The sequence below is a fragment of the Necator americanus genome, chromosome IV (genome assembly GCF_031761385.1).
Source record: "Necator americanus strain Aroian chromosome IV, whole genome shotgun sequence".
NCBI classification, from domain to species: Eukaryota; Metazoa; Nematoda; class Chromadorea; order Rhabditida; family Ancylostomatidae; genus Necator; species Necator americanus.
Window position 1 is genome coordinate 8,085,501 of NC_087374.1, and position 15,391 is coordinate 8,100,891.

Here is a 15,391-nt window from a genome sequence, read left to right on the forward strand (position 1 = left end):
GCTACTGGTTTGGGTCTGTGTGACCTTCTGGATTCATTAGTAGTTATCTCATTGTTCGGGAAGAAGTAATGATGAGGGTGCGAATCATGGGCGCGGCCGATGTATCTAGCCAAGTAGCACGGCCTGTGTACAGTATAATAATACCACTTACAAAATACGATATTTAGCTTTTATCAGCACTAATGAATACTGACCAGAAGCCGATTTCGAAAGTGAAGCGAAAAAGACGAGATGAGGAGAAATTCAGTAAAGAAGAGAAGGTCAAGAAAGAACGAAATGAAGGCGTGAAATCTGAGGTTACTTCACTGCGGTATGTATCATTCGAACAAATGCTTGTTGATCGGTTCCTTCAACTGCTCAGATATTACTTTATTAGTCAATAACTACTACTAGTATTGTAGCGGACCAAAACACGATCTTCCTGATGTTCCTCCGTTGGAACCGTCGCGTTTGATAAAACATGATACAGGTATTTTACTTTTCGGACTGCTTTGTCGATTTACTTGTTGCAGTTTCTTTTTTAGCTGTTGCAATCACTGTGACAGGACAATTAAAGTCTTTTTTTGTTTTTCTTTTAGATATGCTCAGGACTACTTATCCGTGATAAAATTTCACGCACAGCATACAGCTGCATAGATAGTGGAGAATTTACGCAACGCTTTACTAGTAGATATGATGCATTTTGTTATTCATTGAATCTCGCGTTGGTTGCTCTTTTGTTTACCTCAGCCTAAAAAAGCGTTGTCCTTCAACAACACAGGTCAGTACTGCTCGCAAGAAAACAGGTTTGAAGTAAGAGCGTGCTCATACAAGGAAAAGATAAATGGTTTGGATATGTTTCGGTTTGGTTCACAAGAAGCCACTAGGAAGAGTTTGGTTTAGGTGCTTCCACCCTAAATCCAAAAAATATGAGGAGTGAATTCCATAAAGAGAAATTTGCTATGAAAAAAAGAAAACTGGTTCAACGATCTGAGAAGACTGCGCGAGCAGAGATACTTAACAAAGAAGAGGTTAGATCATTTTTTTATTTGCTAATTTTGGTATGTGAATGTAGTAATTTGTTTTTTGGTTCTTCGGCTCTTCTTTTTGTTTCCTTTTTGGATTTTCCAGTTATTCTTTCTCCATGGCGATCTACAGACGCTGCCACTGTTTTATTCTAGGATAACAGTTTCGCATAGGTTTTTTTATTACCTGATTGATTCACCTGGGTTATAGCCGGTTCAAAAGGACCTAAATCCCGGCGCAGTTCCGTAAGCGGCTGTGCTCGAAGCGGCATAATAAAGCGAGCGGTCGGGATCGAGGTGGGACAACCTCTGGTTTCACTCGATCTGTAGCCTTGAGTAGTGCTAGCGAAGATACTCGATCGGTCCCAACCGCTGCGCTGCAGCACGCCGCTTCGAGCACAGCCGCTTACGCGACTGCACCAAGCTTCATGTCATTTGGACACACCCATATCGCGGATCGATTGGATCGTATGATCGATTTTGACCACAAGTCACTAATTTGAAATGCTGTACTGAGATAGTGTCGGACCAAGCGAATCTGAACATGTATGTTTCAGGAAGGGTTCATAGAGGGAGACGATGGAGAACCAACATACGCAATTAGGCAAGATGAGATCGCTGACGCCGTAGATATAGCGAACGCTAGTAAGGTTTGTGGTTGCTAATAAAACGTTGGAAAAATCGATAAAATGATTTTTTTGAAGTCTTCAGTATTTCGAGCTCCATCTCGAAAATTTTGGACCTTATCGGGTGTCGTACACTGACAATGGTCGCCACTTGTTACTTGGTGGGAAGAGAGGACATATTGCCTCTTTAGACTGGCAAACTAAGAATCTTCATTGTGAAACCAACGTAATGGAGACTGTTCGTGACGTTCGGTTCGTGTATTTGTTCCTGATGCCGCATTTCGAAAAGTCCATACAAAATACGATTTGTCTAGGTGGATGCACACAGAAAACATATACGCAGTTGCGCAAAGGCACTACACATATGTATACGACAACCAAGGAACAGAACTACATTGTGTGAAACAGCTGCATGACATCCGTCGACTTGAGTTCCTTCCCCGACATTTCCTTCTTGTAGGATCAGTAAGTGTGGTTTTAAATTATCTAAACGCTATGACAGTGTGCTAGAGTTGAAATGTTTCTGTGAATATCTTCGTTTCCTTTTCTCTCTGACTGGTAATATGATGGGATTTAATCCAATTCTAGTCTGGTACCGGTTGGTTGCACTGGCTAGATGTCTCGATTGGAAAAATGGTGACATCATTCCCATGTCGTTTGGGATCATTAAATGTAATGTGCCAGAATCCTGGTAATGCAATAATTCATACCGGGCATGAAAATGGTGAGTCCTACATCACACTGATGTTATCTGACAAATAATTTGACGTTAATTTTTGACAGAGAACTCCAAATTAAGAAAAATATAGATTTAACGTCAAACCATATCGTTTATTGCAACATAGTGATGTGCTGAGGTTCTGAAAAAAAGAGTTTATCATCAGGATTTTGATGTTAGAGGTTGTCAAAATTAGTGTGCGTTACTGTTAAGGAACTGTATGCTTATGGTCCCCAAATGTGAAGGAACCGTTGGTAAAAATGCTTGCACACCAGTCATCGATCAGAGGCATGGATATAGATCAGACAGGAAAATACATGGTCACGACAGGGCTTGATCGCAAATGCAGGTACTAACTACATCCTTGCAATTGTCCAACAACAATTCTGTATTTATTTCAGAGTATGGGATGTGCGAATGTATAAACAATTGCATGCCTATTCATTAGCGTTCGGTTTATCTCACGTAGCTGTCAGTCAACGTATGGCAGTGGCTTGTGCAATTGGAAACACTGTTCAGGTAGTTTCATTAGAGTATTCTACATCATATTATTCCCAGAAATCCTGCCGATTCCCTCATAGAAAAGAAAGTGTTGATAAATGAGATGAATTCAAATGCGTTTTTCCTGTGATCAACTAGCTTCCAGGAAAGTTGCCTATAATTCTAAGCCATCTCTGCAAGTGTAACCATTCGCTAAAATGAATGGGATTTTAAGTTTAAACACAAGATTGACACATCTTATTTTGTTTATTGCGAAATTCGCCTGAAATGTGTCTGTGATGAATAAATTGCACGACAACGGTGCAATTTAACATTTTCCATCCTTAATGCATGCCTATTCCTGATGAGAGCAGCTGTAATTATCGCAAAATATATAATTGGGAATGAAACAGGGCATAGAACTCCAAGAACAAATTGAAATGATGGTTTTTTTTTAACATTCGTTAATAACATTACCAGCAGAATTAAGAACAACAATAAATGTCATTGAAATTCTATTTGCAGATTTTCAAAGACATGCATCTGGGTATCTGCCATGAGCCGTACCTTGCACACCGTCTAAGCGGTCCTGTCTCCGACCTTGCTTTTGTACCTTACGAGGATGTGCTTGGAGTTGGACATGCAAATGGATTCACCAGCATGCTCGTCCCAGGTTAATCTTGTTTACTATCCCTTATCAGTATATTTCTCAGTTCAAATATCACGGTTTTTCTCTGTTCTAGGTTCTGGAGAGGCAAACGTTGATGCTGTGATGGCAAACCCTTACGAAACGAAGAAACAGCGAAGAGAACGGGAAGTCAAACAACTTCTTGATAAGGTCATATGAGATTTGTTTGATTATCAATTTCATTTCTTCTTTTATGGATCTCAATTTGAATTACTCGATTTTCAGCTCCAACCTGAGCTTATTGCCCTTGATCCGCTAGACATAACACGAGTAAATGAAGACATGCTAGAGAAAGAAATGGAGGATAGGAAAAAAATTCTGTATGTCCGTCCGGTACAAATTGAATACACTCCCAAGCACAAAATGCGTGGCCGCGGTACTGGAGCACATAAGGTGCTTATTATTTCTGAGTCATTCTGTTTAGCGCTTCCTGACAACAGTATCTTCTCTTTAGGAACTTCGCAAAAATATGGTGATTGATGACGTAAGAAAAGACCGCGTCAAAGAGAAGAAAGAAGTGGAAAAAGAAGTGTTCGGAAATGAAAAAGTGGAGAGTTCGAAACAGAAGCAGTTGCTCGACAGATTCCGGAAGTAACACTCGTTCATTCGCTTATTGTTACCTATACTGTTTATTTTTGTTTCGTTTTTTTTGTTGAATTTTGTTCTTTTTTTTTCTTTTGTTGTTATGTTCTCATTATTTGCTGTTCAGTATTAATTGTAAGTTTTTTTTTTTTGAGTATGTCATTGAGTACATAAACTCTTCAGGAGTTTTTCTAGAAACATGACGCCACTTGTGCAGGAAGTAAAGAAAAACTGTCAGACCTTTTGCCATTTCGCAAATTTTACATTAGTTTTAGTTCCACTAGTTTGAATGCTTACTCCGAGGTTGCGAAAGGATATGACGGGACAAGACAGCAGTACTTAGTTGAAGAACATCCCACAGTAATTTGCATACAGAGAACAACTGAGGTCGCTCGTGAAGCGAACTAAGATGAGGCAAGTTTTCAAAACTGAATGAATTTCCAGTAGTCGACTATTATGAATGGTGGGCTTTAAAATGTTAGGTTAAGGACACATCATTGACTCTATTTACGGAAAACATGAATTTGAAGCATTGTACTACATGAGGTCACTCAGACTCCAATCATTATTTCTTGGAAATAGTTCTTGGAAGTGTTGTTTTTGATCTGTAAAGCTGAGAGAGTGCTGATAAGCTTTGATAGTCCGGTATCTTTTCCAGTGATGATAATTAAAGGATAATTAATAATTATTACGATTTTGACGTGGGAAGCGTAGAGTTCGAGTAGTAGATAGCGGAACGCAGCGTGGTTCCACTCACCTTCACCTAATTGACGTAAAAAAACACCGTGGAGGATGCTGTTCTGTTAATGACGACTTCAGTTGCAACGCACCACCCTCGCGCATGTGCCGCATCCAACTTCGATCGGTCGAAGACCAATCATCTCTTTTTATCAGCTTACTCAAGTCTTATCAATGAATAAGCTGTTGATGAGACCGGAGCGTGTGCATAGAAACGCGTTCTAACGTACCTCGTATGAATTAAAACGGTTCCCATGTCGTTTTTTTACGACGATTAGGGAAAGATGAGCGGAATAACGGCGTGTTCCGTAATCTACTATCCGATTCCGTTTTGAGTTGCGCCCCAGGTCAAAAGCATCACCCCACGAATCTGAGCTCGCATGGATTTCAGGTGGAGTATTCGGATACGGGATCGTAGATTTTTGAGAGAAGGGTGATTCCGTCCATTTTTTTTAATTAACGTTAGGAAACGGCTCGGAACATACGGCTTCGACCGTTCCAGCGCACTATTTTCCACAAAGAGTTTGATTGGAGCGCGCCAGCCTTGTGCACGCGCGTATCTTCCGGGCCGTTTTTTAAGCCAGTTAGCAAGAAATGGACAAAATCACCCTCCTCTTCATAATCTACCATCCTGTATACGAATACCCCACCTGAAATCCGTACCACCTCAGATTCGTGAGGTGATGCCTCTAAAGAAGGCGGGTTCATTTTCCTAGGAAAAAAAAGGGTGGACGGTGCAGTGAAGGAAGGTCATCAATATGTTGCTGGGCGCTATAAGTGATTATTTATAGCACGTATACATCCATTTAAGGAATCATTTAATTAAATTGGCGGTATTGATATATCTCCTCTAATAGATAGCGATGGAGGTGTAGTTCGCAAATACAAACGTGGTCACGGTCCAATCTCTCCAGTAATCCAGAAAAAAAAAAAGCCGTGAGAAACAACCTTTGTCGAACTGATTTCCCTACGATGCAATTTGCTACGCGATAGATCGCGAACAGTTCTGTCGTTGTTCACTGACCACAATCCACCCAGATTAACTCAAATGAGCACCAGAAGCTCCTCAACCTGCATAATCGCATAGGCGTTGGGGATTGCCATCGTTCTACTACCCGTAATAAGTTGCATCGTTGGAGACACCTATGCAGCTAGGGTTGTTAGAACCCATTTTTCTTTATCACCAGTGGAAATCAAAGCTGATCATGTTCGTACTTGTCAGTGACATTGCTCTCTACCCCTATCTATTTCTGCTGAGATCTCAACATCGTCAATTTCCCGTTACGGTACCTCTAACTTCTAGGATTTGGAATTAAAGTCGAGCGCGCTACTGCATTGAGATATTGATTAACGTACCTTTGTTCTTCTTCTAGTTCACAGTTGATGGGATTTCCAAGAAAAGTAGCAAACTAAACGAACATAGTGAATCGACATACGTTTGACTTCAGGATCATCAATGAATGCATATATGGGCTGAAGAATGATCTACGAAATCACTGAAGGTATAAAGTCAGTGTTTTTATCCTCCCAGGCAAATCTGACACCAACTTATCGAACATGACGAGATGGATCGATTTCGATAAGGACAATGTTGAACCATTGACCGCGCTCCGCCATAGAAGTTCTCAATCACTGTGGTAAATCTATCTCATCCGCCTCTCCTCCCAATACTGGTTTTAAATTGTAGTCATTTGCTTTGTAGAGTATAAAAAAATTAGCAGAGTGCAACTTCCTCGACACCGTTCCTCTCCATTTTTTTCTTGCAGTGGCCTTGTACATTCCGTTTGTTTACAATACGCACGGAATTTTCACCTTTTAAAGGCAGCGTTTCATGAAATTGATGAATTGTGGAAAGCTGGATGGGAAATACAGAGTTTTTTGTTTGTAGATTATGAATATGACTGTGGCTCCGCCCACTTCCCGTTAGTTGTCCGCTCCATCTCCCTCAGCAGCCTATCCATTAGTTTCAGCGGAATAGGCCGGTGATGAGACCTCAGTGATCATCGACCGCTTGCTCGTAGACGCGGCGCGTGCACAGGCATTGCACGTTTTAACGTGCCTCGTAGGAACTACGGCGGTTCCCATGCCGTTTCTTCAGGATAATTTAGGAAAAATTGAGCCGGCCCACGCTCGTACTCGTAGTCTACATCCTCTACACTTTTCACTAAGTTCCCACACAACGTAATCCTCTTGATACCCTGCCTTTAACTAAGCCTAGAAGGTATCCGCCATTTGGCGGAATAATCATTGATCATGTGAAGACAATAATCACAAAGATACGAAGCACTGGTTAAAAATGGTAGATTTAGTTCGTTTCATAGTTCTGGATACAGAGCAAACAAAAAAAAAGAGAAAACTTTACTGAAGTTTCTCCTTCTTAAACGTAAACGTACATAAGAAAGTGATGAACAATCGGAGAGAAATGTAACAAATTAGCAAGAAAATAATCCCGATAGGTATGAATATATCCAGGTTGTGGTACTTAATGAAAGGGATATTTCTTCCTTCAACCAATAGTTCCTTCATGCCTCCATTTAATAGCACAAATTCGGTGAATTTCACGAGCCTTTCAGTGGCATTGAAAGGTTTTGTTCGTATTAATGTTGAGATTCTCACGGCTGCTTTCTTGTACCTAAAATGTATACGTTTTACTGTTATTAATTAGCTGTTAATTTTTGAAACTTAAAATTTAACTCAATGTGAAAACCAACTTTTCGTTGTTGAGTAATTCGTGTAGCGCTGTGGTGAGCCGTTGAGGATCGTCACGAAGTGAATGCCTGCTGAGTGGGATCCCCCAGCCTGTGAGTTCCACTGCTCGACTGTTTCTTAACGGAGATATATCATATATAACCATTCATTATTAATGAAGATGCTAAAAAAAATTAGTGTTAATTCGTGGGAAATCATCATAATTAAATTAATAAGTAAGCCTGACCAATCTGTATTGATGATTAGTCGATTTTCAAAGAGAAATACTTTTTTTTCGGAGAGTTATAAGATATCGAAGATATCGAACCAAATATCCTTATTGCTGTTGCAAAGCAAGTGTTTACTCTGTTACTTAATTGTTATTATTATAATTTATTACGATTTATTGTTATTATTAATCATTTATTTGTTGAAAATTTATTTGTTTTTAATACGTCTTTTAAACAAATGTCACACACTGATACAATTCAGTGTTGAATGATGAATTTCCCTTTATTTCTATTCAAAGCCACCGCGCAAAAAAGTCCCATCGCATTTCGAATGCCAACTGTAGCTGACAGTTCGATGCATTTGTGGCAAAGCACCTGTTTACTAAGATGTTTACTCTGTTGTGAAAATTTACTTCATTTAATATGTCCTTCAAAACAATGAAACAAATGTTGCAAATTTACCAATAATAATAAACTTATCAATTAATTAAGCAATAAATTTTAACACTGATAATTTTAAAGAAATGTCGCTGCCGCTACGTAGATTTAAATGTTTTGTAAAATAAATCTGTGAAAAAAAGACATTCTAAGGATCCAATTCCATTTCTACGATAGCACAAACATTCAAACTACAGTTGACAAACCGAGATCCGAGAGATCCAGAGTATCCTCTGATCCCATATGCATATGTATGATATATGTGAATGTGTCAAACTCTAAATTTTAAACTTAGTAAAGTTTAGTCATGTTACTTATCGCTGACCTTTGAACTGCAGAAAAAGCAAAATTGTTCAACCAGGCACTATGCGTTCGAGCTGGAAGACAGACACCAGCTCCAGGCCGATGATGCGATCACCTTTCCTTGCGACTACGTATATGAAAACAGAGCGCGTTGCACGTACTCGTTCACGCGATGCTGCGCCATAAACAAAACACCGCTATTATAGTAGCGGTCAAAACGACATGAAACACTGACAGTTGCGTAAGCGGTTGCGCTCGAAGCGGTGCAGTGGAGACAGCGGTTGGAATCGAGGTGGGACCATGGCGAAGTGTAAAGATGGGTGGCGGTAGCGAGTATCCTTACACGACCCCAACCGCTACGCTCCGCTGCGCCGTTTCGAGCGCAGCCACTTACGCGACTGTCCGTGCTTCATGTCGTTTTGACTCAACCATACATTGATTCATGTGTTTTGTAGGATGAATGTGAGGAAAAAACCGATACTTCAAGGATCCGATTCCGTTTATGCGATAGCACAAAGTAGCGCTCGAAATTTTAGGATATACTCTATCGCACTACCGTGATCTCGCTTTGGCATCGATTATTGAACGCCGCGAAGTCGTCCGACGTCTGACACAGCCCTACCTACTATGGTACGATCTCAAACTTATCACAAAATGTGACAATTTCGCCTTGTCGGTAAACTAATTACAGTAATTCTAACATAATGACAGTCGTGCGCGTTTTCGCGCAACTCTCGTTTCACGGGCGTGGCTATGTGCTTTGGTTTCAATCCACGACTGCTTGTAGCAAAGGCTACAGTACAATTCCCCGTATACCATAGAAATATTAATTGAGAATGTCCAGCTTATCAAATTTGTAAGGAACTCAATGAAATGTTCAATCAACTATTAATTTTTGAGATGTAGCTGGATCAATGTAAACCATTGAAACTAATGCCTAGGGGCACGAAACAAGAGTTACTGGTGGCGTTAAGAAATTGATTTATTCGTTGTTTTGTTTTTTGTTTGTTTGGATTTTGCTAAGAAGTTGCTAATAAAAATATATTAGATGTTCATAGCTTACGTTACCGTATCTGATCGAACATAAAAGGAATAGTGATCAATGGCACCGCTGCTCTGGATGCTTCCATTACACTATTGTAGCCTCCATGAGTTATAAATGCACATAGGCGGGGATGTTCTGAATCAAAATATCAAAATCCAGAAAAAAACGACTTCTTAGATTGTTTTATTTATTTTACAGCACACTATCTTATCTATTATCAAGGCTGAGTCCAGAACTGATTCCCGTGGAACTTTTTTCTCCCTCAAAATCGAAAAAAGAAAAATCCCACGGAAACCAGACAAGTGATATAGTAGGGTCAGAACGACATGAAGCACGTACGCAATTGCGTACTCGACTTCTGTCGAGGCGCTTCGGTGGAGCGTGGTGAAATCAGCTGCTGGGACCCCGTCGGTGAAACCCTTGCGACGGTCCCACCTCAGTTCCATCGCTGCTCCAGCGCCATTTTCGACGGTCGCACGACTGCAATCCACCGTGGTTCCTTATATGATCCCCTCCACTACGCTCCGCCGTTTTCGAGCCGCTTGCGCAAATGTCCGTGTTTCAGTTTTGACCCGACTATATACTCGTGATTTATGTCGTCTCGACTATATGTGCCCTATTTTCTCGGTGTATTCGAATCTATCGGGTACTACCTGTTTATGAAGAAGTAGGCCTTTTTTGTGGAATTTTTTCACACTACTCCCCGCTGGGATTTTTCTTGTAACTGACATATTTGAAAAGAAAAACTTCCAGAAATGAAAGAAAGGGATAAATCGGAAGCGTTCCCAATTTGTTATCACAGTTTTTTTGTACCATGTGTTTGTGTGTATTTTTTACTTTAGAAAAACTAGAATTTTTCAATAAATCATGGGCTACTGTGTTTGGTCTGAAACTCACTTAAAATAGCAGGTTGAGGAGTCCAAGAGCATATGTAGACATTCTTTACGTCCTTGGCAAGCTTCCGAGTGAACTGGAAATTGCCATGTAACAGTAACTCCGAATTGTTACACAATTTCACTCTCAATTACACAGTTTCGATAGCTCGTTAAAGTTTTAGCCAATCATTTGAACTCGCAGATATTTCCGCAAGGAATTTTTGAATGGATAAAATCAATAATAGGATACGTATAATATCCATCTTAGACATATTTTGTTAATTTACAGTTTAGTAAGGAAAAAAGTTGGCAGTGTAGCTTTGAAAAGCGCCTAATTTAAAAAAAAACGACAAAAAAAACGAAAAAAAGTTTTGCTAAAGTAAATTACCATAAAAAACTCTCTGCTCTAATGTGGAAGTAGAAGCTCTAGAAATGCTGATTAAATTAAATGTTCATTTTCTTCTAGGAAAACGCCATTATAACGGGTCTTGCTTTCCTGCTACATATATTCTATCATTATGAAAAATATGAGACGATGAAAACACAAAAATTCTGATATACGGAAAATGTTATGACAAAAAAAAAGCTACGGACAAAGTTAGGTATTCTATCCGCGTGGTGGGTAGGTGCCGCAGTGTACGTTCTTCCTCCTTTTGATTTTTTTAAAATAATAGACGATGAAAATACAAAAATTCTGAAATACGGAAAATTAGGTGGATTTTGTAGGGTCCTTTCTCCCACCGTTCATTGCTCGGTTTCGTGGTCCTCGATTCCAACCATATTTCACTGCGCCGCTTCGGAATTCTGGAAGCTACTTCTCTTGCGTGACTCTACTATATCGGCCTGCAGATTAGAACGAGATTGCCTCTGCTTGCGTAATTACACCTCAACTCAGATGGTTTTGACTTCATCTTATAAATTCTGGGAGCTACTTCTTCAGATGTTGATTCTCTCTCATTTGAGGTATTTTTTTTAAATCGCTCTTCTGCAAAGCTCGGTCGTGATTCTGTGGTTGCATGCAGCTCTTGCTGCTCCACGCTCAGGTTTAGGCTCTAGAGTTCTCAAAGATAGGTGTTTTGGTGGTTTAAAACCCTAGGATTTCCTCTTTCAATCGTGAAGATGCTCCCCGAGCATACTTATGTCCGTCTTCGATGTTGCCCAGTACGGTACCTTTTCCGAACCCAGCTAGCCCAGCTAGCGAAGAAGTCCCACTCGATGACGGTCCTTGGACTTCGCTTCGTGAACTTTGCGCTTTTCTTCCGTTTCCGTGAAGAGGGAAGTCTCTCTCGAAAAAAATACGTTCCGACATATTCTGCTATCCAGACATATTCCACCACTTCTTCAACTTCAAAAAAAAAAGAAACACCACTAGAATAAGAACGCAAAAAGCTAAAAATAGATACCTGATCATTTTTGTCTATCACCAATATGAAATGGTAATCCGGAGTTTGTTTGACCATATCCACAACCGATATCATAGCGAAATGAGGTAAGGAAGTGGTATTCACTAGAGTTCCCAATGAAAAATAAACGACTCCTCTCGCTCCTTTTTCCATTTCAGAGTGTAACGGCTGTAATAAATATTATGTGTTGCCATAGAAATCAGTCGTATGACGTTCAGAAGCGAATGTTCGACCTCCTCCAACGGGTCGTTCCCCAATGTTTCCCGAAGTCCTAACCCTCCAATGTGAACAACATTCGGTAGGGTTGGCCGTGGAAATTCGACAAATTCGTCAGTGGACACAAAAATCATATCCGAATTTGCAGCAATTTGCGATACACTTGGGAAATTCGCTCTGAAATACTTGTTATGTAGTAGTAAAAAAGTAGTAAAAGTAGTAAGTGAAAAAAGTAAAAAAAGTAGAAGTAAGTTTAGTAAAAAAAAAAATCAAGAAGAGAACAAAAACTATGAAGGGATGGAACTACATATATCCTGATTACTCACCCGTACTTCCTCCTGAAAACTTCACTGGTTTCTTCAGCTGATTTTTCATTCATGTAGATAAATAGTGCGGTTGAGTAAATATTCTGCACTCGTTCTAAGTAACTCATTTGAGTTGTCATATCCATACCAATAATGGATGGAATATATGAAGATGGTTGAGGTATGCCCAATACCCATGCCTGATAATCGCCAAGTGGGCAGCTAGAAAAAAAAGTGGAAGAAATTGGGAGGAATGAGGAGGAATGAACGTGCTCATTACCTGGATACCCAGAAATGTGATTTGATACCAAGCGCGTAAGCCAGTCCGTTCCCACAAAGATTTATCTGCTCCCCAAAATAGGCATCAAATTGTTCTCCTTGCAACTCTTCCATGACACTTTCTCGGTTTATCAAATCTTAACCTCAATCGATCAACTCAATTCGAATCGAAAACAAGAACGGATGCCAGAGACAGTAAAGTAGTTATAAAGTGACGTTTACCTTCACAAAGTTCATTAAAAGCCCTTTCGTAGCGAAGGAGACCTTTCTGCTCTTCGTATTTTGAGATCTGTTCGAATGCTGCTCCAGAAAATTCTTAAAATTCGGATCTTACTCTTCCGTCCTTCTCTTTACTTTTTTTTTAATTTCCTAGTTTACAAAAAAAAACTGAGTCTAACTGTTACGCTTCATTGGAAGATTCTTTCTTTTTTTTTTTTTTGAAAGTTATTATCATTGCTAAAATTACAACTCTCGTATCTAGTTTTATTTGATTTCACATTTGGTTTCAAGTTTTCGGAGAGGAATATCTACCCGGAACTGTTTTTGCATTTATGACGACTGGCCTTTACTGAAACTTTGGTGTTTCGTTTGTTATCTGTTTAAAGGGACCTTCTTTTATCCTTTGGAATATGAAACAAAACAAAAACCACGGGATGTTGGTTCGAAAGTGCTCCACACCACACCAAACCAAACCTTTCATCACTTTGGAGTCGATAAATTGGTACTACATAGGCTTCTCTGGAAGGGTAAACTCACTGACTTGATTATCGGCTGACCCCCTCAAGTCATTGTATAGGCCAACGAACGAACTTTCAATTAGAACCCCACATTATTTTCCCCTTTTCAGCCTCTCTGCTCCCTCAACCTCAACGATTCCGATTTGCAGTAAAACGCTTTGGCGCATCATAAGTGGACTGATAGGCCAGTGAATTTGTTTTTATGTTTTATATTAATTAGAATTCAATTTTTTTTTTAGAAGAAAAGATTGTCACGTCGTGTAAACTCTTTGATGTAATAAGTAAATAAATCTTCCAAGAATAAACAAATCATTTGAAAACAATGTGACGATTTGAAAGAACCGGTTGTACTAGATATTGTCATTATCTGTTGTACGAAGAAACTGAATTTTTACTTGCCAACTCCATGAACAGTTCCAAGAATGAGAAAAATATTAAAAGTTATTATTTTCATTACAGATACGCTCATATTGAATGTCATTCATTTGTCAAATCGCTGTAATGCACACCTTGTAGTACATCTCTTAACACGGAAGAGAATCCTGAAAGCTGCCAACGACGAGCGAACTTCACAGGATTAACAGTATGAGAAACATTCAGGAAATCCGGTTCGAACAGAACCTGAAATTAGATGGAAAGGAAAGAAAAAAAGCACAAATCTCGAATGAATCCTCAAACTACAAATTTCTATTCCGGAAGTGTGATTTGAGTTTCTTACTCCGATGATAACTTACCACGTCGTGACCTGCTAAGGCTAATTCATCAGCTATGCGACCATTTGAGATCATATGTGATCGGCTAATTGTAGGCGAAAATACCAATATTTTAAAGGATACGGTAAAGGTATAGCAGGTGAATAGAATTAGAAGTATCATTATTTCTCTGAATAAAATTTCAATTAGATAATCCCAGAAACTTTCGAAATTTGTCTTGGACATGAATTTCGAATGTTTTTGCTTTGCCTTGGATTATCCAAATTCAAAATTCCAATTCATAAAGAAACCATTTCAAAAGCAAGATCAAATCTTCTACAAAAATCTAAAACCATCCATTGATTCACCCTACAATGAATTGAAGCATGAAAAAAAGAAACAAATAATATAACCCGATTATCAGCAACGATGTTCAGTCGATTTTGAAATATATTTATCAAGACGAGCTACACAGCATGCGCCATAGTTTCCAAGGACTTTCTCTAATCTAATCTCAGGTGACCAGGCCACATTTGATAACGATGACGGTAAATACCCCAAAAAAAACCGGTTGTAACGAAAAAAACATTCAGGTCAAGTGCACTGGCACGATCGGTGTTGATGGGAGTTGTCAATGTTTTGCAAGGATTACAGAGCATACAGTAAATAGTAAATACACTTTATAGTAAACGTCGTACCGCAATTTAAAAACCGACATATTTTTATTAGTGGGTACTGTGGATGTTGTAACCATTCCCTCTCTAACTTTATCTCTTCACTAATCTACAAATCTAATACGATCTTGACAAAGGATATGAATACTACGAACACCTCTTCTTGAACAGAAATAAGTTGTTATCATCTCGTATGTCCATTGAATTACTTTAAATAATAATAATAATAACGATAACAATAATAATAATAATAATAATAGTAATAATGATAATAATAATAATAATAATAATAATAATAATAATAATAATAATAGTAATAATGATAATAATAATAATAATAAAGAGCATGAAAGTAGAAGGAAATCTATGAACGTTTATTACCCAAGCATTTTCCTGCAAAAGATCTCTCCCTGTTTTTCGCTTCTAATTCACGTATAGACAGTGAGATATTCCAGAGAATCCAGAGGGAACAGCATCAGCGAGAAATCGTATAGGTAGAATCGCCAACATTTTCTTAGTTATGTAAAAATTTATGTAAGTTATGTTGTTGTGTAAACGTCAGATAACAATTTCATTTATGGCACCTGTAAAAATCTCCAATCCATTTCCACACAGAATTTTCCACTCTGATTCAACGTAGTAACAACTAACTCTTATCGCTAATTTTTTT

General features: G+C 38.9%; 2 protein-coding genes across 3 annotated transcripts; one reads left to right on the top strand and one right to left on the bottom strand.

Moving 5' to 3' along the window:
- Nucleotides 1-182: 182 nt before the first annotated feature.
- On the top strand, nucleotides 183-4,111 carry RB195_000643 (uncharacterized protein; the record flags this gene model as incomplete). The annotated part of the gene is made up of 13 exons (XM_064197098.1): nucleotides 183-310; nucleotides 402-469; nucleotides 883-1,010; nucleotides 1,562-1,654; nucleotides 1,716-1,882; nucleotides 1,945-2,095; nucleotides 2,219-2,354; nucleotides 2,562-2,697; nucleotides 2,750-2,867; nucleotides 3,354-3,501; nucleotides 3,572-3,666; nucleotides 3,742-3,909; nucleotides 3,971-4,111. 13 exons carry the CDS (start codon nucleotides 183-185, stop codon nucleotides 4,109-4,111), a joined length of 1,677 nt encoding a protein of 558 aa, XP_064052979.1.
- A 2,794-nt stretch (nucleotides 4,112-6,905) lies between these two features.
- On the bottom strand, nucleotides 6,906-14,143 carry RB195_000644 (uncharacterized protein; the record flags this gene model as incomplete). 2 transcript variants are annotated; one of them, XM_064197100.1, is made up of 12 exons in its annotated part: nucleotides 6,906-7,038; nucleotides 7,319-7,468; nucleotides 7,548-7,661; nucleotides 9,564-9,675; nucleotides 10,438-10,510; nucleotides 11,819-11,986; nucleotides 12,052-12,211; nucleotides 12,361-12,561; nucleotides 12,620-12,755; nucleotides 12,841-12,933; nucleotides 13,865-13,976; nucleotides 14,090-14,143. In XM_064197100.1, the coding sequence occupies 12 exons, from the start codon at nucleotides 14,141-14,143 to the stop codon at nucleotides 6,906-6,908; spliced, it is 1,506 nt and encodes a 501-aa protein (XP_064052980.1). The 2 variants fall into 2 exon arrangements, with proteins under 2 accessions (XP_064052980.1, XP_064052981.1); XM_064197099.1 differs by lacking the exon at nucleotides 6,906-7,038 and having other exon boundaries at nucleotides 7,195-7,468.
- Nucleotides 14,144-15,391: the final 1,248 nt, after the last annotated feature.